The 19,719-nt window shown below is 37.8% G+C and overlaps 4 protein-coding genes across 13 annotated transcripts in view; 1 reads left to right on the top strand and 3 right to left on the bottom strand.

The window, feature by feature from the left end:
* LOC117606928 (cell growth regulator with RING finger domain protein 1) overlaps positions 1-19,719 on the top strand; it is a 29,009-nt gene that overhangs the window by 1,202 nt on the left and 8,088 nt on the right. For 2 of the 4 annotated variants that reach the window (XM_076690043.1, XM_076690041.1), the window contains exons 1-2: positions 11,591-11,700; positions 16,596-16,753. In XM_076690043.1, coding sequence (XP_076546158.1) covers positions 11,606-11,700; positions 16,596-16,753 — 253 coding nt within the window. In that variant the 5' untranslated portion in view covers positions 11,591-11,605. Of the gene's footprint in view, positions 1-11,590; positions 11,701-12,682; positions 13,759-16,595; positions 16,754-19,719 lie in introns of those variants that run through there. The other 2 variants (XM_034329973.2, XM_076690044.1) reach the window with 2 other exon arrangements.
* Positions 13-3,899, bottom strand: LOC117606922 (uncharacterized). Of its 2 annotated transcripts, none has more exons than XM_034329961.2 (8): positions 3,693-3,899; positions 2,074-2,487; positions 1,962-2,012; positions 1,738-1,899; positions 1,381-1,620; positions 985-1,291; positions 472-913; positions 13-395 (listed from the first exon to the last, which is right to left on the bottom strand). In XM_034329961.2, exons 1-8 carry the CDS (start codon positions 3,748-3,750, stop codon positions 162-164), a joined length of 1,908 nt encoding a protein of 635 aa, XP_034185852.2. In that variant the 5' UTR covers positions 3,751-3,899; the 3' UTR covers positions 13-161. The 2 variants fall into 2 exon arrangements, with proteins under 2 accessions (XP_034185852.2, XP_034185851.2); XM_034329960.2 differs by having other exon boundaries at positions 14-395; positions 1,381-1,659.
* On the bottom strand, positions 4,100-6,281 carry LOC117606935 (uncharacterized). Of its 4 annotated transcripts, none has more exons than XM_076690060.1 (3): positions 5,744-6,281; positions 4,958-5,477; positions 4,100-4,900 (listed from the first exon to the last, which is right to left on the bottom strand). In XM_076690060.1, the coding sequence occupies exons 2-3, from the start codon at positions 5,372-5,374 to the stop codon at positions 4,760-4,762; spliced, it is 558 nt and encodes a 185-aa protein (XP_076546175.1). In that variant the 5' UTR covers positions 5,375-5,477; positions 5,744-6,281; the 3' UTR covers positions 4,100-4,759. The 4 variants fall into 4 exon arrangements, with proteins under 4 accessions (XP_076546175.1, XP_034185878.2, XP_034185877.2 ...); XM_034329987.2 differs by having other exon boundaries at positions 4,958-5,589; positions 5,748-6,281; XM_034329986.2 differs by having other exon boundaries at positions 4,958-5,489; positions 5,748-6,281.
* LOC117606938 (uncharacterized) lies at positions 6,529-12,436 on the bottom strand. Of its 3 annotated transcripts, XR_013062725.1 has the most exons (5): positions 12,220-12,436; positions 12,140-12,156; positions 11,380-11,489; positions 10,399-11,319; positions 7,127-7,267 (listed from the first exon to the last, which is right to left on the bottom strand). XR_013062725.1 is itself a non-coding variant. In XM_034329991.2 (3 exons), exons 1-3 carry the CDS (start codon positions 9,601-9,603, stop codon positions 6,971-6,973), a joined length of 465 nt encoding a protein of 154 aa, XP_034185882.1. In that variant the 5' UTR covers positions 9,604-10,350; the 3' UTR covers positions 6,529-6,970. The 3 variants fall into 3 exon arrangements, 2 of the variants coding, with proteins under 2 accessions (XP_034185882.1, XP_034185881.1); XM_034329991.2 differs by lacking the exons at positions 10,399-11,319; positions 11,380-11,489; positions 12,140-12,156; positions 12,220-12,436 and adding exons at positions 8,247-8,390; positions 9,580-10,350 and having other exon boundaries at positions 6,529-7,267; XM_034329990.2 differs by lacking the exons at positions 10,399-11,319; positions 11,380-11,489; positions 12,140-12,156; positions 12,220-12,436 and adding exons at positions 8,247-8,390; positions 8,781-10,349 and having other exon boundaries at positions 6,529-7,267.

Genomic DNA, 19,719 nt, shown 5'->3' with positions numbered 1-19,719 from the left:
CGCTATGAGTATTAGTACAAGTTTTTATCGATAACAAAAATATAGTATGTAGTCCCTGTATACACTAATATCACTCGGTAATATCGTTCATCTTCGTCTTTCCATTAATTAAAATTAATTGTCATGCTTCGTCAAAATGTAAACGAAGTTTATTATAAAGTTTATATGTCAGGATACGCTGTTCCTACGAGGTCGTTACCTCTGTACTTGAATTTATAAGTAACAATGTTGAACTTCGTCCCTCCCAATGATACCGGACATTTTCCATCCGGTCTTGCATAGAAGCACACCGTGTACAACGCCATTTCCAATTCAGGTGAGGTACCCACGAATATAGTCGTTACTGGTTTATCGTGTCCATTGTATTTCGTTCGTATTTCGACGATAGAAGCTTTCTAAAAAAAATAAAAAAAAAAAAAAAATAAAACAGAAATTAAAAATTCGTAGCATAAACAGTGCAGATTGACTTACATCTCCAAGATCAATTTTCTTCAAATATCCGTTGTAATCAACTCGTCCACTGCTTTCCTCCTTGCTGTAGTAAATCCAGTTATGTAAACCAACTACCTCAGTGCCAGTTGGTGTGTTTTTTAATTCTGCCATGAAAACGTGCTCGAAACCTGAGCTACCAATCTTTCCTTGTCCACGAGAGAACAGGTTGAACCATATCTTCCTCAAGGTGTCTTTGTACTCGTAGTAGTCCTTTCGAATTTTCCCTTTGTCCGCGAGGAACCTCATGGCAGCGGACATCACGTTCGTGCTGAGGAAGGTGTCCGCTAAAAGACTTTCCTCTTGCCTTTGTAACGGACTGATCTGCTCGTTCACGTTCGTGTCTGGTTTGTAGTTATCGTAGATCGATATTACCCTCTGTACTGTTGGGATTTGGTATGCTTCTGCGTTCACCTTGAGTAGTCTGAAAATTGATATTATTTGTAGAATTCTAGGAAAGCTAGGATCTTTTTGATTTACTAAGTAAAAACGTACGGTTCCGACGCATCGTCCGTTGTACTGCTACTGGTTGTTTGCTTTTGTAGGTTTAGCGTGATGTATTTATTCGCGTTATTAGTGTCCTTAATGAACAGAGCCTCTGAGAGTTTTTCTAGGTCTTCGTCTGTGATTGTGTTTCCTTTGCTGTAGGTGGGATTGCTAGAGTACTTGGTCGTGGAGGCTGCTCCTGCAACCGCTGCACCTGCTAATGCACCTCCCGCGAGTGCACCTCCTGCTATCGCCCCTGTAGACGGTTTCGATTGTCCAGGTTGGGTGGGTGTTTGGGGTCTTGGTTGAGTTTGACCTGAATAAGTTACATTTTATTTCGATAAGATTTTGTTATCGGTGCTGAGAGTACTCTTTTCTTAGTCAATTAAGATTTAGATAATGTACCTGGTTGACTTGGATAACCAGGTTGACCTGGATAGTTGGGCTGTCTTGGAGCAGGTGTAGGTGAGTTGGGTCTACTACCTCCACCTGCAACATCAGCCCAAGTTTTTCCTGGAGAACCTGGACTTCCAGGTCTAGAGGCAGGAGCTGGAGTACTGCTTCCCGGTTTCAAGGGACCCACATTCAAGGTAGATACTTGATTACCTCCAGCCCCAGGCTGACCAGGTTTCGGTTGAGGTTGTCCTGGTGAAAGAACCGGATTGGGAGCAGGTGCAGTGATTCCTTAAAATGAAACATATGAAGTTTTGAAATTAGAATATCGGTTCTTTCGATTCAGTTGAATGAAACGACTTTGTTTACCCGTTGGTGAGCCAAATGGACTTCCTGGATGAGGAGAAGGTCTCGAGCCTGGAGATGGTGGTTGGGGTTGAGGCTGTGACTGAGGTGCTGGTTTAGCACCTGCAGTACCTGGCGAGGTAGGTTGCATTGGAGCACCTCCTGGACTGGAAACTGGTCTAGCACCTTTAAAAAAAATTTCTCAATTACTTTTCCTATTACATTTCACACAAATCTGTATATTTTACCTGGAGTTTGTGGTCGTGGTGTGTTTCCAGGAAAAGGTGTTGGTCTGGAACCTACACAATTTTCCCATTAACAAAAAACTTTTAATATAAAAAAACACAATTAATAGTTTACCTTCGCCGCTTAATGCTGGTCCCTCGGAAGGTACTTTAGGTTTCTTTCCAGGTTCTCCAGCTCCTGTAAGGTCTGTAGCCCAGTCCCTGTATCCTTGGCCGGTATTACCACCAATGGCTGGGTTAGCCGGTTTCGATCCCGGGAATTCAAGACCCACTTCCGTTCCCGGATTCGGTCTGCTCGGTCGTGCATTCTCCTTTATCTTTCCACCGGTCGAACTGACCCCAATCGCCAGCCCAGGGTCGCTAGCCCCGATAACAGCTGATCCAACATTGCCAGGGCTTCCTAATGGTTTGGCAGTCGTAGCATCTGGTGCCGCTTTCGTCGGCTCGGGTGTTGCAGCATCAGGGCCGATCGTTGTAGTCGAATCTTTATCCTTCTTCTTCCAAAACTTCCATCCTGCCTCAACGTCGGCTAAAAGAAAACGTATCTTCTGCTGATATTTCTGTGGTAATAATTCTATAATTCTTCGAGTAATCCCTATGCGGTCGAATCCACTTATTCAAATTCTGTTCTACCCAGAAATCAGAATCAGTGTATATTCCAGTTATCTGAACAGTGCAATGGAAATTTGCATAAGGAAATTGGTATTAAAATCATCTGCGTTTCTCGACGCAAGATTAAAGACGAGGTCATCGTGGTTCTTCGTTTGATACGTCGAGTAATTAGGTTGACCGATATTGCGTCAATACTTGGTCGAAAAATAAATATTTCTTATAAAAACTTCATGTGTCACAGATCGAAAGAATTAATGATGTTGATTGCGTTTCTTTGTTGTTGCTTCTTCATTACGGTTTCTCTGAAATCTTCCTGATTAACTTTTGGCTGCTAACGTGAACTCTTACGATAACCTTGACGATGTGCAACCAATAGATTTAAACGTTTAGAATTTAGAATTTAGAGTGTTAGATAACATTAATGTCAAGATACATCTAAAATAACACTATCATATAATATTGTGTAATATGTTTATAATTCAAGGAGTCTTCGGTTTTCTCTTCGAATATTCTAATAAAAAAAAATACAGTGTTGTTGAAAAATAAATATTTACACGAGCATCGAAATCATTTCAAGGAACTATTCAAAGATTTTGCGCTGAACGTTGCACAACAGGACGAAATTCTTAATTCGTATCACGAAGAAATCATTCTTTTAGAACGTGTTTAACCTTCTTCATGCTTTAAGGCCTCAACTTTTATTTATTCGAGCTAAAATCTGAAAATTCGACGATATCTATACCTGTGAACTAAAACTGTTTACCTGGAATCCAAGGTTTCCAAGGGGTACCTCTTTAGAACCCCTGAATGAATTACTTTTCGACCTGGGTCTCCCTCGTTTCTTTTGCACTGTATAGAAACTTTTCAATTTCAAATTTTCAAAATAACTAAACTCCCTCGTTCGGAATTTGACGTATCAAACGTAAAACAATTCCTTCAGTTTTACAAACGTATGCATCATATGATCCCACAATGGGATCACATGAGATCATCAATTTCAATAGAACCTTGCAGGTAGCTCAGAGACCGCAAAATATGTATATATATAACCTACGTCGTTCGTGTGAACACTCTACAGTTCATAAATTATTTAAAAAAAAAAAAAAAATACTATCTACTTACCAACGATCAGAGACAAGGAGAGTATCGTCAAGAAAATGGTAACGTTTTGGACCTTCATAATTATCCTCGCGTAAGGACAGGATCGGTGTTGTAAGCGAAATCAAGAGCGTCGAAAAGCGTATGCCAAGGCGTGTTGAGACGAACTGAAGGCTTGTTAAACGATTTAACCACCTCCAACCGATCGTACTTTCCTCTTGCCTTCTCACTTCTTATTGGTACGTTCGCATGATCGTGTCAGTATAGATACACACATAGCAGCGAAAGTAGCTACTGAATTATTTCTCATTCTTCAATTATAAAAGTATGCGAATTAATCTAGACTTCAATCATTTTATTGTAACTAATTATCGTTAACTATCGCCTACAGGAATTTAAATGAGTGTACATTACCTATCTCTCTTTTATAAGTGCACTACTATTTTCTTGTTAAGGTTTATATTTTTAATCGAAATACTGTATTTATAAACTGAAATAGTTGTGCAAGCCCCGTTTTTATACGTTTTTTGATTTCATATCAATGCGCCTTTTTTTAAAAAAAAGCACTACTCGCGCCATCAGACGGTGCGCGGCAAAATTGACGAAATAGAAAATTGCCTTTTTTGCAAAATAAGTAATTTTTACACCTTATTGGAGTTAATGAGACGTTCTACGGGTTTTAATTAATTCTAATAATGCCATTACAATTTATGTAATGCGTTAGAAATGATAATTCTTAAAAAAAGAAAGTGCGGGATTTCCGCCGGTAACGATTATGTTATCATAGTTCAGCACTTTGCCGTTCTATGGCGCCAGTGGTACAATTCGATGGCGGTATTCTCAAATCAGAGCATTCGTGTCATTCTGATTCTTTAAAAACTAAACATTACTTTATTCTCAGAACCTGTATGTACATATTTACATTCTTGCACCGTTTTTCAACATTCGCAAGCACACAGCGAACAAATTCACAACATTGATTAAGCAGTTAACGTTAATTAAGTAGTTTCACGTTTGAAACTTACGACTGATATTGTAATTAATCTAAGATCACAGCTTAAGCGCATTTTTATATGGAATTTCGATAAACTTTATTTTCCAATTAAAGGAAAGTAGATAATTGCCCATAAGATCAGGAGTACCAGTAAGAATAACATGAGCTTCGAACGGGAACTATCCCATCCGACTAGGATGTATTTTGGTCTTCTTATCGCATCCTCTAACAACGAAGCCTAAAATTCGATTCGATAGAATAAAGGATTAAAAATCATCATTTTCAGATTGCTTACATCGTCGTCGTTGTCTTCGTTTCCATGCAGCCTTTGAGTGCTCGAGTGTTGATACATTTGCGTTGTTTTCTCTCGAGTACTCTTCACTTTACTCGCATTTGCGTTCGTCCGTGGTGTCCTGTTGGGTTGTACCCTCGATGGTCCAGGATTCTCCAAATTAGTCAGTCCAATGGTCACAGTGTTGTCTGTTTTCAATTTCCTTTGTGTCTCAGTCCTCCCTGTCTGTATGGTTTCTTTGTTCGACGAACCACTGGTTGTTTCTTCTTCTGTCACTTCATCCTTTCCAGACTCGTTACGCTGAGTTATCCTGCTGATAGGATTTCGGATTTGGGACAGGAAGCTGTCCAAGTATCGCGAAAACTTTCTATCTCTTTCCAGCTTCAGGTTGGCGGTTGTTCGGTGTTTCCTTCGTAACATCTACCAGGAAATTCTGACGGTGGTAGCGAGTCGGTGACCACAATCGCTCTCTTCGAACACGCTGAACTTTGTACACGATTGTTAAACTGGGATCTTCTTGGGTCTATCTGTTGTGCTGCGAGAGACGCCGAGATTAGATAAACGACCGAATCTTTTAATATTTTCCCCTTCTTTGTTGATTTAAGGCCTAATTCGAATGTGAAAGTCTTGAATTTCTAGTAGGATTTTCAAATTCTTATATTTAGAAATTTCGAAAATGTTAAAATGAACGAAGCAAGATAGTTGGACGAATAAAGTTCCTTTGGTAATATCAATTGGATAAATCGACGTTCGTACGTATGTTTGTGTTTAAAAAAAAAAAAATTACACCTGCCTGGTACATTTGTAAACATCATACGAGAGATCTTGTCGATATCGATTGAGTCAGTCAGGTGTTAAGGAACGAGCATAAAATGTTGTTACTTCCAAGGTATGGACGAGGTCGTGTCTCAAGTATAAAATGCAGCCTCGAATCCTTTTCTTTTCTTCTCCCAAGACGAGCAATTGCTATGAAATTCTCATTGTATCCCTTGTAAAAACACGTTTTGTCAAAGAGCGTCATATATTTGCAGATAACTTCCAATAACAGCAGTGTATACCATTCTCGATAGTTTCACGTCTGTCATTAATTTCAATGACGATTGTTATCAAGGTTGTTAGCAAATAGTGTCTATTGACCAACTGTGCACACAGTTTTCTTAGAATTTATCATTTGGAAATTTCGATAGAATAAAATACTCTGATGTATTTTATTTTTATTTTAGTTTTACAAAAGCTGATAGGAAATCACTTTTAGCTTTATCAGGTAGCTAAGTTTCAGAACTGATTGAAAAATTATCAGCGTCAGATAAGATGTTTATTACTTAGATATAATTTTTCATCAATTGAAGGAGAGACATCATTTCAAAATATAGTACAAGTAATTAACCATATTTTATTTAATTATGTACAAATACTTGGTAAAAAGTAAAAAAGTAGGGTGTTGGTTATAAAATCAACAATACTAAAGTTTCGAAAAATACCTCTTGAATAAAATTCAAATTATATAAAGCATGTCTCGTATACAATGTTACAATTATATTCATTGTCTTACAATACGGTCCTGATATATAGTATCCAATTAGAATAAAAAAAAAAAAGTAGAGACTAGCATTAATGTATTGGAATGTAAAAAAGATTGTTAAATCCAGCATAATTTTTTGGATGTAAAATACTTTTGTACATCTTTACAAAAGTCACGACTCTTTATACACTGTCTACACCTTCAACACTGGGAAAAAGTAGTGTCCTTCTCTTGTATCTCTTCATTCTCATGAATAGAAAGTACTCGTTTCTTGCATTTCCAGTGAAATGCAAGAAATTAAACAGATTCTCATAACCATTTAATTTTCAAAGGACGGATTTATCCTGGATAGAATTTTTCCAATACGAAAATTTGCCTCTTGTAGTCATTCGAATCATCGCGTCGAGTTCATTCGTGTTGTTCGCGAAAGTGAAATTATCGAAACATTCAGTTTTCAAAATCAGTCTCTAGGTTTGTTGTTCTGGTCGAATCGTTTACAAAATCCGATACTGGGTAAGGAAGGTGTAAACGATCACCCAGATCACCAATGCGACGATCACGGTAACGAGGAAGACGGTTTTCAGATAATGCCAAGGACTTTCTAGCCGGGATTCACCGCGATTTGCCCAACTTTTGCAACCACCGTTCCTGCAAGGGATGCTTCCGGGTTGTACCGGCGTCGACGTCGCGACGCTACTGGTCGGAGGTGACACCTTCACCTCCCCAAGTTCCGTTTCATCCGCGCTTTGATCCTCGGTCTTCGTCAGCTCGCACCTTGACGGACTCTCCATCTTAAATGAAAAAAAGAAACGATGAATCAGAATGGTCCATGAAATTTTTGAAAAATTGTTTTAACAGTCTTTGCTTGCTTGAACAGTTGCATTACAGTATGAAATAATTAAAGATAATAGGCTTGTATCGAATGCAGTTACGAACAGCTACGTAAATAATTACTTTTCTTATTAGCGGATCCATCGATATTCTTATTTGCAACTATCTAATACAAGCATACTGCTACGAAATAATATAATAAATCGGATAATAATTGACCTCTGCTCTTGTTTTCGTTCGAACGACACAAATTCATCGGACAATTCATTGTGGTTTAACATGGAGGCCATAGATCCGGCTTAAGCAGGATTTGAAGACCGCGACTTCCTATTTACGCGATCAGGACGAGTCAAGATTGGAACTGGTCGGAATATTTTTATACCTTCGATGGCACGAATAACGGTCACGTAAAATATACATGTATGCTAATCGAGCGCTATTTCAGCCTTTCGAAAGGTAAGAAAATAAAAAAAAAAAAGAATCGAGCGGTGGTTGCAGAACGGCGTTTATAAACATTCAAGCGAGACCGTGGCTAAAAGTCGCGAGCAGAATTTCTAATAAATCGAAGCCGAGCTGGATATGCATCCAGCGTAACGATGCAGTCATTCCAAATTATCGATTATTTCACAATCGTAATCGATAATACGAACGACCACTTGTGCATTGCGTTTCCGTTGCTTTTCTTGATGAAATAATGGATTATCAGTTTCTTAAAAATGAACCGAACGAATTGTACTTTTTTTCAAACTAAAACCACTGAATATTCTTACGATCGCCTAGAGCTTAGCAGCAAAAGTAGTGTTATCGAAATCATTAGGAAAAGGAATTCGAAACAATTGATATGGAAGAGGTGGCGGCGTAAATTGCATAGGAACGAAGGACACGGGTGAATGCACCGAAATCTCAGGAAGTGAAAGGAAAAGATAGGATTATATTTACATGTGACGGTGGAAATCGGCTGTTGGGAGGGAGGAAATCTTGTTTAGAATCCGGTCCTGTCCCGTAGACCAAGCCCATCATGCTGATGACCTGATTCAAATATGGATAATCCCATATGGAACCTGGAGATGGCACGATCACTATCTGTTAATGATCGATTAAATTTTTAATTGCTACACTATTCGAAGGGCCGCGGTTTTTATTATTTGATCATTTCTAAATTGAACCCAAGTGTCAATATTCATCTCTGTATTGACGTTAATTACATTGATCAGATTCCAGGGATTCGAATACTCAATACTCGAATAAATCAACATGGATTTACCGAAGGTCGTATCAGAACTGATAGGGTCAATGAATCATGAACTTCATTGATCCGATTTTATAAAGAGGATCTCCTCCGTATCCCTCCTCTCGTTAACTGCATAATTTCTCATTTGTCACACAGAGAAAACACAGTTTATTCGACAGAAGTAAACAGGAAATCGTTGATTATTTACAAAAATCATCGTGGTATAAAAGTATCACACTCACAGTATCAAACGCGTATCCATAGTTCCTAGCCCGACGATTTCCGTCGTTGTTCATACTTTTCAATCCTTTCACTATCGTATCGAGAACACATTTCTATTCGTACGTGTCACACTGACGAATGAACGCGAGACTCGTTGTCATCGTGGTGTTTTCTTTTTTATTTATTTTTTTTTGGTAATTAGCCTTGATAAGGCTGAAATATGATTGTCGATATGGATCGGTGCGAGGAAGTTTGTAGTTTACTCGCGTACGACACCGTAGGAACTGACCAGTTACGTCGATCGAGCCTCATTATCAACCTTTATCAGTCCCGACCCCTGATCTTTCCTTATCGGACCTATTCTACACGTGAATATCAACAAAACGCTTCTAATCTGTTCGTAAATCGGTCGCTAAACGCGAAACGAACCTGGTCGAAGCCTTTTTTTTCTTTTTTATTAGAAATTGACTTTGTTTCAGTGCGATTCGCAACACGTGTCCATTTTTAACTCGATAATTACGTGCATAAATTAGAAAGGCACCCAATAGAAGAATGTTTAATATTTATACACAGTCTCCAAATATTTTGTTTCATACTTGCCGGCGCGGGTTTCCTATGAATTTTCATGCGAATACATTTCGTAATCAGACGATTTAAATTAAACTCATTTAAATTTATACCGACGAGATGTTTCCTACTCTGCTGCTATGTTTTAAAAAATAAAAAACGAATCCTACGCTGTGGATATTGTTGGTTACGCGAATAGGTGTATGTAATAGAGGATGAGGCGAACATTAACGAGGATTATAAGCAGGATACCTTGCGTAATCGGGTGAGGCTCATGTTTTCCAACGAATGGAATCGATGAACAGGAATATAGGATTAATCACTTTTCGAATTTAACCCTGAAGAAATAATTAGTGTTGAAGTATGTCGATGAACGATCCTCGCATAATTGACAAATTTGCAACTGTAGATCATCTATCTAATTTTTATGAAATAACTTCAGATTGCGTACGCGAATCTGTGTTAAATTGGTTAAAATTTTCTTTTTATCGATAGTTCATAGAACTCGCAGAGATTTATTGGGAACACGATTTCGACCGAGAGGTGAAAGTACCCAAAGGACGTTCGTATCCGAAAGCGTCGATGAACGAAAGTTGCTTCTCTTTGAAACTAGTATGTACTCCATTGATGCTTGAGTATTGACGTTTTCTTGGATTATAAATATACAGGGTGTCGTGTTAGTACAAACGCAAATAGAAAGATTATGCGAAGTTTTTTTTTTCCGAGGAAAGTACGTGAAAATGCTTCGAAGAAAATGTATACCGTGTAAAAACACTTTTACAATTGTTCTGAGGATCTAATGGAATAACTTGCAATTATCTTGATACATCCGCAATTACCGTGACGTACAGTCAAGGTCGAGTAACTACAAGGAACAAATTATCATATGTGGTTAGAGGAAAAAAAAAAAGGAAAAAAACATTGACAATGAACTTTGATAACGACTTTACAACTTGTGGTATCATATTATCTTCAACGGTGACGAATTCTCTGGTTAAAAATGTGCACCTTCGCTGCTACTCTTTAAGCTTAATATAAATTTTAGATAAAGAGATATTCGCATGATCTCACCTGTTGCGGATGCCAAGTGTGCTGAAAGAAACTTTTGAAACACCTCATACTGGATGGCATTCTTTTGCCTTTGTTAATCACAGCATTTTTATCGTGATCATTGATACACTATTGTCCCCGCTCTTTTTTGTTTTAGTTTCGATTAGTATAACGCTTTCACCTAATTAGGTTGCGCACGATATCAACTCTTTTGATGGAAATTAAAAAAATTTTCAACACTTCACTGCATAGTTAAAATTGAAAATCTTCAACTGTACTATGTAGATTTATTGATAAAACGGTAAGGTTTTAAGCGTAGGCGGAAATTAAAAGAAATGTAGGCGATTGTGAACGGTGCCGCAAGATTATAAAGTGCAGTCGCATCTGTAGGAATGATCGCCAGGCGAAAGTTTTGAAGCGCACTCGACGGTGTGCGGTCAACAACTAATGAAGTTCGCGCCGATAGCGGCAACAACCCGTACGAAGCGTGTAACATTGACTGTTGAAGCTCTCGTGTGACATACAAAAGAACTTTTAAGCCTACACCAGACCTACATACATTATGACTCTAAATACGCAGACGCATATACAAACGTTTGACATTTAAGTAAATGGTAACCGCATTCTATACAAAGAAGTTCCAAGATAATAGAGTAACGGGATCTCGAATGTTTGCCTGAACAAATGCCATTTACCATGTCATGACACGATTTTCTATAACACAATGAACTTTATTTCAATTCATTCGCGCGTACATAAATAATAATTTAATACCACAAACTGAAATACTTAATTAAGCAGTTTTATATGTAACGATATATAAAGATTTATTTTTTAATCGTGAAGTTGGAAAACGAAGGTGCTGATATTTCTTTCTCATTCCGAAATTCTGCTTTGTCTACCGCTGACTGGGGGCTACCAGTATATTGAAGCCAATGCTTCCTGCAATTAGAGTGATTGAATAGATCGTTGTTTACGGTTATCAGTTTTTAGTAAACTTACATTTGTTCTACTTTATCTTTCTCTCCTTCGATGCGTCCCACAACTGTACCGTTATTAGTGTTCATGCACCAACCTTTTAGACCTAATTCTTCTCCACGTTTCTGAGTGTACTATAGTAATAATAAAATATTAAAGTCGGTCGCTCATTAAGCAGCATGCAACATATTGAATACAAAAGTGGCGCGTAAACGCGCGCACAGATACGCGTATGCGCACAGATACGCGCATGCGCACATATCTGCGCGTGGGATTTCGTTTGGTACCACGCGCATACCTCTTCGCGCATTCGCGTTCCGTGCGCGGCGCGTGCGGTTGGTGTGGGTACGTATCCTTACAAAAACTTTCTAAAATAGGTTAATCATCTTTTAACAAGCATAATTGGGTTATTTATCGATGCATGTTCAAGCTACATTAATTGTAGTCATATTAATACATAAGTAATCCTATACATTTGAAGTACTGTATATATCGGTAAATACGCAGTAGTATTTTTAGCTGGTAGGTGTCGCTTTAGTAGCAAACACGTTGATTTAATGTTTACAAATATTTAACTTACAATTTTTCTAATTCTTTTTATGATTTGCTTTCATGATATACTGAACAAAATAAACTTTAGAACATTTCAGTAAAAAAAAAAATTAGCCGAAGGTCTCAGTTGAACGGGTACACTTATAAGGTTAGGCTAGGGTATAGATAAAATATAGACGTATACTACGCAAGTAATATTATTTACTAAGTATTAATCAGACACTCAACTTACCTTCCTAAAGAAGACACCTTAAAAAGAGAATTTGAAATTAGCATCTTTGCACTTCTGTTAAAACAGATATGATTACTTACCTTGCACTCTTCCGTACACTTCAAAATCAACACCGACTAATTTGGACATTGTTAGGTTTTCTGACGTTACTTTCAACAACAGTGGCAATACAATAAAAAAACAGGAAATAATTTTAAAGTATGACCCAATTAACATTCGATTATTGGAGGAAAAACACGAACGTGTGTTCGCTGACTCGTCAAACATTAGTTGAGTAGATGTCGTTAGTGGAGATTCCGTCAGCTGTTTCAGCTGGTTAACGCCGGTATCCTTGGAAACTATTTTTGATTCACTTTAAAGGGAATTAAAGTTCATTTAAACAGTAGGGTTGATACAGTGTTTGATAGAAATATCTTACAATGAATTCCGATTTAAAATACAATGTATAATAAATAATATATTCGTTTACTTGAGATTTACTTTGTTGACAATTATAAGAATTGAATCGAATATATTGACCCAGTTACGTTATTAACATTATATGTAAATGTTTGCCGCATTTTAAAAGTGAAATTATTTCGTTTGAATGTAAATGCTAATTGATTTCAAACGATGATTAATTGAATACGCATAACAAGGGAGTATCATTTGCAAGCATAATGTTTAGTTTGGCTTTCAATTTAAAAGCCAAATTCTAATCGCAGGTGTATATCGTTTAATTACAATTACGTATGGTAGGTTTGTGTTAGTCGAAGCGCGCGCACAAATATACCAGCGAATATGTCGCGAAGTACGGAGGCGTATAAGTCGTCCCCACCGTGGTGTCCACGGTCAGTCTCGAGCTACACTTAAAACGTGGTGGATGTTTGCGTGGCTGTTTATCTTTCGTGCACGCGATTATCCTTGCAAAACCTAACAAGAATCATCGAAAAAAGCCGGTAATCGATCGTTCGTGTTAATCGGTATCATGTACAGTGTACCATATTTGACGTGTGCTCGTGCTCGTGTTTATCTTTAAAATCCGTTCGAACACGGCTTCGATTCTGCGCTATGGTAGACGATCACGTAGGCTCGAATGTACGCCGTTTCAACGAAAACATTCACGACGACGTCTAATAAACTCGACCGTTTCGATATAGTTCGAGATCGTCGATCGTTGTTGCGTCGACCGAAATAGATATCGAACGTGCGCGAGAATCCGTGCGCCTGTGTACGATCACGCGAAAATACGACTTGTGTGCCAGTCGATGAGGTTAGGGTGGCGTATTTACGCAACGAAAATTCCTCCGGTCGGTGTACGAGTACGCGATGCGGCTCTGACAGTTCCTTTTATCGTTGCTGATAAATCGTTGGTCGAGTATCGTACGATTAAACATTGGGTGCAGTGGTTAAGGGTAACGCCGGATTCCTGTTCGGCGACTTTGACAGCGCACCGTTCAGAAAAGTGAGGTTAACTCGGGAGGTGTGTCGAAATTGTGCGTGTGCGTGTTGTGCACGGAGGAATAACACGGCTATAATACAATGACGGCGATGTTAGTATCCGTGGCTGAGCTGTCGAACATTTTCTTCGTGCTCGTCGTGTCGATATGCTTCTGCGGAGTCTTCTTGTTTATCATCAGGTACTTGTATTTTATTCATTTCTCTTCGCTTGCGTCTATACATTTTCATCGTGGCAATTTTTTCTTTCTCGAAAATTAATACACGCTACGAGATTGGTCAATTGTTTTATTTTTCACTTTGGCAGTACTGCGCGGTGAAATTAACGGTTTGTATTTTGGCTGGCTTAAAAAAGACGGAGTGATAAATGTTGAGAAAAGTAGGATAAAGATCTTGTCGCTTCTATTGTAAATATTTAAAAGTCCTCTCAACTAGCTCGTATTTCCTTTTTTTATGTTGATCAGTCGCTTTCAGATTTTCGTGAGCATCTTTCGAAAGTAGCCCTCGACGAAATTTAACGAAGCACGACTTTTTTTTTTAAATAATCGGTACGTTATTGTAGATTGTAAAACGAGTTGTAGCTAGTGGAGAACTGACAACGAGTCACGCAAATATGAAACCGGTAAAAATGCTTGATTTTATTGTAGACGAATAATCGCTTTAGAAATCGGTGCATACATATTAAATCCTTGGAGAATGGATGTTCCGGAGCTAACGTGGCAGACGGATGCAGGGTCAATCTGACGTTTAACTCCAACGTCAGTATATGCGACATTGAACGCTAAATTGTCTGTATACAAAATATTTATCAAAGAAATACAAGAAAGGATATTCATTGATTGCCATAAAAATAGGTCTTCTTGATAACCTTGATAACAAATCTTGAAAAACAATTTTTTCGATATAGTTCGATTAGCTCTTTTCAAATCAAAGTATCGCTACTTTTTTATATCACCCATTTCATCGTTTTATTTTTATTTTGCGGTACACGTGATGTCTACTATCTCCATTGAGGAATATTCGTCACTGCGAAATCTTGCAAGATATGACCTTGGGATGACCTTCATCCCCATAAGATAAGGATTCATAATTTATCCCGAAACTTTGAAACATTAATGCTTCGAAACCTGAACATCCGGTTTCCTAGCCAAGGGTTACAGCTTTTTAAATAACGATTCCAACTTCCATACCCCTGACACACATTTACTTGTTCGTTAAATTGAAAGTTTATTGCCCATATTTACAACGTCTCATGAAAGAATAATGAAAGAATTCCATTTTGCCTTGGAACTATTCCAAAAATAGAATGCGACGTTAACCTTGAGATTTCAATAATTACCCACACGGCTGAAATGATTCGATATTCCATTAACTGATTAATTTTTCGTTTAGACTTTCTTGTATTTCGTCAATACCTTGAGATTAACCGCAGGTATTGGCAGATCTAACAAATTGCACAATCGACGAATGTAAATTATGCAATCATAGAATCGGGATAAACGACACTTTAAGTTACCTCTCTACGCGTTGTTAATCTTTGCATAAACATCGTTGTTTACTCGTCTCCTTTTATGCCTTTATTCATGATACGTCCATCGTTGATGTTTGCTTTTCAATTAGCATGGTAGATTGATAATCCCGTTATGCGAAGTTGCAGAAACTGTTTTTCTTTATGAAAAAGTACAACAAAATGTTCAAGTAAATGTTTAAGTTCTCAAAGTTTTGCTCGTTAAATTGCTAGTAGCTTTCGCTTCGGAATGTCCTGATAAAAATCAGCAAAGGAACAATGCATACACGAATTTCACTTTGATCCATTGTTTAACAACAATGCCATTATTTGCATGAAGAATCTTAACGAAAGGTGTACACAGTCATTTTCTTGAGTCTTGAAACTTGAAATCAATACAGCATAAGTGGTAAGTTCGTGATACTTTTATGTTATCAAATCTTTGCCAGATCTTTGATGTTTCGCCATCGATCAGTTTGATATGCAACAACCTGAATCATTAACGATCAAGGTGATTATTAATTAGTCGTCGGTCGGTAACCTGTGATATCAGGGAGTCTGTCGTCCCTGTAAATCCCTCTTTGGGGGATGTTTTGTCTCTCGTTTCGTGGAATAGTTGTTCACCGATTTGTCGGTTTCGTGAAAACTAGCAGCTGACCTAATAGAAGCAAGCGAATCCACACTCGGTTCTGTGTCAATAAACTGTTAACACACTTTAGAGGGAAACGTGCGATTCGCTTGTTTGAAAAGAGAAAGCCGTGGACCGAAATTTAAACGTCTCTCCGCGAGTCTAGAACTCGGAGCCATATGTTTAAACTACGTTTTACATATTATAAACATCAGAATACGCTTCTGTTTTAAAAATATTTCCTAGCTACTTCTCCTTTCTCTCAAGATTTCATGTAGTTATGCAATTGCTACTTATCCTTTCAGCTAACATTATAACGACACTCTTTTCAGATCTGTATCGTTGCGTGAATGAATTTCAAACCCGTTAGTTTCTACGTGCCGATTAAAAAGCAATATACTGTTATTCCTCCTAATCGTTCCAGGTTACTTGGAAGATGTTGCATGCCTACACGTAGGATGTTCTCGTCTTTACTCAGAGGATCTCGCGTTTCGAGAGCGAATCAGACTAGAAATTAGGTAAATTAACATGTTAATTGCCATGGAGGTCGTAGCTTACCGACGCTATAACGAAAGAGACGATTATTAAAATTGAAAAATTGAAAAAAGATAGTCTTTCTTTGTATTTAATTCTCGTTTGAATTCTCCACAATTGTTTACTAATGACCTAATGGCAATTAGCGTGGTAATTAATCTTCCGAAATTGATTGAATTAATTCAACTTGTATTAGTTATTTGCGAGGATGATGAATGATACTCGTATAATTTGAATATTTATCAATCGAGCGTGTAACATTGTTTCGTGCCGAACGATAGATGGTAATCAATGAGAAAAATACTTGACACGGTTCGATTAAATGAAAAACTACAATTCTTTTTATGCAGGAACATGATCGTACTTCGTATTCACGGCGACGAGTTGATGTTCGGAGGGAGTGGAAGCGTAATGACACATTCGCCGCGCATACCTCAGATGGAGATGATGAAGGTCCACATTCCCTTCACCTTCAAGCTTCACGAAAGTTTCAAGAGCACTTATACCGGTGAGTCTTGATCAAATACACCCTGTTTCTCTTTCTTATTTATGCTTTTAACGTTCGCTCGAGATGCCTGGAGAACTCGCGAACGATCGAAATGAAATTAAGAAATTATAATGAAATTGGGAAATGAGAGAGGAAATGAAATCAATTTTTCCAGGAAACAAATTTCTCGTAGAAAGAAATTATCACTGATATACATATGTACGTAGGATATGCACCAGCGCACAGTTTGCTTCGCGAATTACAAAGGCGTATTCATTTTTCAAGCGGATTCAGGTTCGACTTGTCCAAGAATAGCAAGCTTCGACTTTCGTTTCGCAAGCTTGTCGATGGGTTAATTAGCTTAAAAGAGCAGAGGCACCGTGTACGGTTCGACTAGCCTCTGAAAGTAGGTTACAGACGCGCGTAAAGAGAGAAGTAAAAAAAAGATGACGCCTCCCCTCTTTCTTGGTGGTTGGCGGTAATTGGTATGCAGGTGCGAAGGCACCTGAAGTTACGAAACGCGTTACCTTGACCGCTTGGCCAGGTCATTCTGAGTCATTTAACCGGCGATAATTGATCGTAGACATATCGAATCTATCTCGTCGTTAAATTTCCTCCTATCCCAATTTTCCCGCGCGATTCACCTCCCTATCGTTTTCAGCAATTCTCGAGCGATACACTTGCTACGATTACAACTCAACATTTAAGTAAACAACATGCTTATGCTTTTATTTTAAAAGGGTAAATAATAGCGTAACATCGTTACGTGTTAAGAAAGTTGGGAAATAGAAAATATGGAAATTAGGAAATCGATAAATCAGAATAGCCCTGAGAAAAACAAACATTCATCTTGTGGAATTATCAAGAAGATGGATTGTGTGTCGTGCATAGTGAACACTCCTGGTATTTCCAAACTCTTCTGTTCCTCGATAGTATCACTTCTTGTATATCGATTTCATGTCACCGAGTAATTAACGGAATAAGTTTCAGGAACATGTAAACAGCTGACCATCAGCTGTTTGTTTCGGTCGATTCTATGAATCGGTAGTAAATGACAAGACGTGTTTCATTGATTTCTTAGTAAGGAGAACTCTTCTGGACATGAAAATATTTCCCGCGTTTAGTTGACACGGATAAACCGATGGAAACAAGGTGTTCGTCGAAGGCAAGGGCAGAGTGTTTTCGAATTCTAGGCTCGTAGGCAAAGATGACCATGTAAAAGCAATTGAGGGTCGATAGCAGAGAAGGTTTGCTCTTCGTTCATCGAGGACGACGTTTGCTTACTGGAATACAGGAATGTTACGTAATTTACGTGACAATAGATGAAATAATTTTAAGGGTAATTTGTATTTTTCCAACTTAAAAATTTATCAATTTCTTCATTTCGAATAGAAGAAGACTCTCGTTCTGCGTTTCTTTCATTCTTTTCCTTAAATCGTACGGTATTAGTCATTTCGTTATATCCATATGTTTGATTAAGACCGTGAGTCAGCCGTGGCACACGCGACAGGGAATAAATTAAAGATCGATTCGTATTTGAGGTAGAAGCACAGAAATTTCTTGAAAATTTCCGCGGATCATGGAATTAGAAATTTGCCTCGAGGCAATCAGAAGGAAACCTATTCGAATCAATCGAAGTCAATCGAATGCGTGTCAAGTTCATCGTAAACGTTAAAATTTCCATCGTTAATCGCGTACGCAGAAAATAATTTCTAATAAAACGAATGCTGGAACGAAATTGATCATCTTTGATTTAGAGAATCGAAAGCTTATTCGCGTAGTTGGCATTTTAACCGTGCAAATATCACGTCGACTAGCATACCAGTTAAAAGAACTCTCCGCGTGGCTATTGTGCAACGCGTAATCGCGATTGGATCGAGAGGGAGAAGAGCTTGTGGTCCAAGTTATGAAAGGTAAAGCCGATGATGTAACTGGTTGTAAGTCGATTGCAAGATTCCATCGATGGTAGAAATGAGTCGCGATCGTTACTTGCGATACGAAATCTCTGAGCACATCGTCCTTTTTATAAGCCGTCTATGATGATTCGCGTTGTTTCACGATGATCGTATAAAGAACGCGACAATTGCTTTCGATACTTAAAATTGTATTCTTACCTTGATCAAACACTCGTTTTCCCTCTGCTTAAAGTATATTAATTAAATTTATCTCGGTAACTTCAATCACGTCTAATTATCTCTAGAGAAAGTGTCAACTTGAATTGCAAATAAGAGAATTTGTATTTATTCAAAGCTGGAATTTTTTTGTCCTAGTTATCGTTATCTATAAATTAGTCACATTTCACGTTAACTGCACAAACTCTTTTGATTAATCAACTCGGAGTGCTCGTCACGAAACCAGTTCTACGTTTGTACGAACGGTTTTTCTTTATTTTGAACACTATGTGTCACTCGTTTCCACGTGTCTGCGATAAAAATATACAAGGTCCTTAAAAAACATAATCGAGGACATTTTTTTGTAGGCAATTTTTAACATTAGTTGACATCATTTTTCAAATAGTAATGTTTCTGAATATTAAAGCTAGCCGATGCTGATACACGACGGGAACCCACTTTTCACGAACGAAACCGTTAGCTTACCTGTTACTGTATTACAATCAGTACCGTTTGACTATTCCAGGTTAAACCCGTATCCTTTCTCCGAAACTACTTTTATCTAAGCTTGGATAAAAATTTAACTTCAATAATTACAGATATTTCCATAAGTATAAAAAATTAATGATTAACAATAGATGTAAAAACGTTGAAATTTAATATCTGGTTCACGTTAACTTGTTATTGAAATTTGCTGCTAGACGAGCATCAGGTTTCTATCAACACGATTGTAATTTAAAATTTTAACCGCGTGTTATTCTTTTTCTCACGGTATAATCGAAATATTTGCATGAGTATTTAAAATTCAATAAAAACTTGTCGGGAAATATTTACGAGACAGACAGAATTATAGCTGGACGTAATTTTTTTTCTTAA

Source organism: Osmia lignaria, chromosome 2, assembly GCF_051020975.1.
Source record: "Osmia lignaria lignaria isolate PbOS001 chromosome 2, iyOsmLign1, whole genome shotgun sequence".
NCBI classification, from domain to species: Eukaryota; Metazoa; Arthropoda; class Insecta; order Hymenoptera; family Megachilidae; genus Osmia; species Osmia lignaria.
Note: the sequence above shows the minus strand (reverse complement) of the source record. Positions and strands in the feature narration are given on the sequence as shown.